Below are 1,515 nucleotides of genomic sequence, written 5' to 3'. Positions count from 1 at the left end.
TTTCGTTGGCATTTTCTCTGTACCAATGGTGACCTGGAGTGAGCGTGTGGCTCTACATCATCACAGGAATCTGGCACAACTGGTGAATTCTTTAGACTACTGGAAGGCAGTCTGGACGTCTCTCTTCCTGTAATTCCTCAGTATCTCCAGGTTCACCATGTTTTGCACTAGGGGTTAGTGGCCATGCTGCTCCTTGCTGTTGCAAACATTTGTTGTTGAAGAGGAAAGGTAGACAGTCCCTCCCTATCCCCTTTCCCACATCATAATTTTGCAAGAGTAACTTGTGAATTATTCATCCCTTCTCTCAAAACATAAAAAAATTAAATTATCTGATAGCTTACTTTGCAGCACTGATAAAAGCTTTTCCTATTGCTCTTTTTAATGGAGATTTGAAAGGGAAAGGAGTTAAAATGGGCAGAATTCAGAATATCACTTGAATGGAGTGTTCAGTTTGCTTAAAAATGAAAATCAGATATGCAAAGGATTATTCAATAAGGAACTTTTAATTCAGGTGTGTGGTCACTGAAGCTGACATTCTCTGAAGGCACATATATGTACGTTCAATGTCCCTGGCACCTGGGTAAACTGGTACATACAAGACGACCTTTCTACGTACAAATAATTACTTCAAAACATACAACAATACCCAGATTTCAAGCAAGCGAGTATTCAAAAGGTGTACTTCTCTGGGAAAAACAATGTTTTTATTTGTTTTAGGTAGTTGATTGTATAGTTCATATGAAAAGCTTATAGTAGCCAAATTAACTTGTAGAAGTTGACCATATCGTGATTTACTAAGGATTTGAAAACATAATGGTAAATGAAATGAAAACTTAATTTTTAACTTTCTTGAATATACAGCATTTTCAAATACTATTACATGGGATACATTTTAATTATAAACAATAAATTTGTATATTAAAACTATTTCAGTGATAATTTTTCAAACATTGCTATAAAAATGAAAAATATATCAGCATTTGTAATTCAAAGTAGTTTTTTAATCACACATATATAAGATTCAAAGAAAATGTATAAAGGCATTTATAAACCAGTAATACAGAAAACAAACTCTATAATTTGAAACATGGAAAATATATACTTGAAGCTTAGGGCATTCATGCATTAAATATAATTAATACATTACATATAACTTTAATGCAGAAAAAAAGAAATGATTTGTCCATTTGGATAGTCCCAAGAAATGTGTGGACTTGAAATTTTTTGAGGAAGTTCTCATTCATCCACTACCAAACTCCTGCTCTCTGTTCCTGGCCTCCACTCTTTTCAAAAAACATGAAATCCTAAATAAAAACAAAAATACAGGAATGAGTTTTAAGCAGCAATATACAAAACTCAGATAAGTCCTCAGATGCAGAAATATTAATATATTCGATGAAACACAGTAACATTATCTGTGAAGCCAGATAAATTAAATGTAATAATTCAATGTGAGGAAATTTACAGTAGCTAGATAAGTTGTGGCTTCAACTGTCTATTTTCTTTTCTTGCCTA

The 1,515-nt window shown here is 32.7% G+C and overlaps 1 protein-coding gene across 2 annotated transcripts in view; it reads right to left on the bottom strand.

Annotated features, from left to right (window-relative positions):
- Positions 1 to 484: 484 nt before the first annotated feature.
- Positions 485 to 1,515, bottom strand: part of PLSCR1 (phospholipid scramblase 1) — a 30,371-nt gene continuing 29,340 nt past the window's right edge. For both annotated transcript variants that reach the window (XM_045295034.1, XM_045295035.1), the window contains exon 9: positions 485 to 1,304. In XM_045295034.1, coding sequence (XP_045150969.1) covers positions 1,248 to 1,304 — 57 coding nt within the window. In that variant the 3' untranslated portion in view covers positions 485 to 1,247. The remainder of the gene's footprint in view (positions 1,305 to 1,515) is intronic.

The sequence above is a fragment of the Echinops telfairi genome, unplaced genomic scaffold, assembly GCF_000313985.2.
Source record: "Echinops telfairi isolate 266 unplaced genomic scaffold, ASM31398v2 ScPeMD7_4225;HRSCAF=4972, whole genome shotgun sequence".
Taxonomy (NCBI): Eukaryota; Metazoa; Chordata; class Mammalia; order Afrosoricida; family Tenrecidae; genus Echinops; species Echinops telfairi.
The sequence above is the reverse complement of the archived record's forward strand: the minus strand, read 5'-3'. Positions and strand labels throughout refer to the sequence as shown.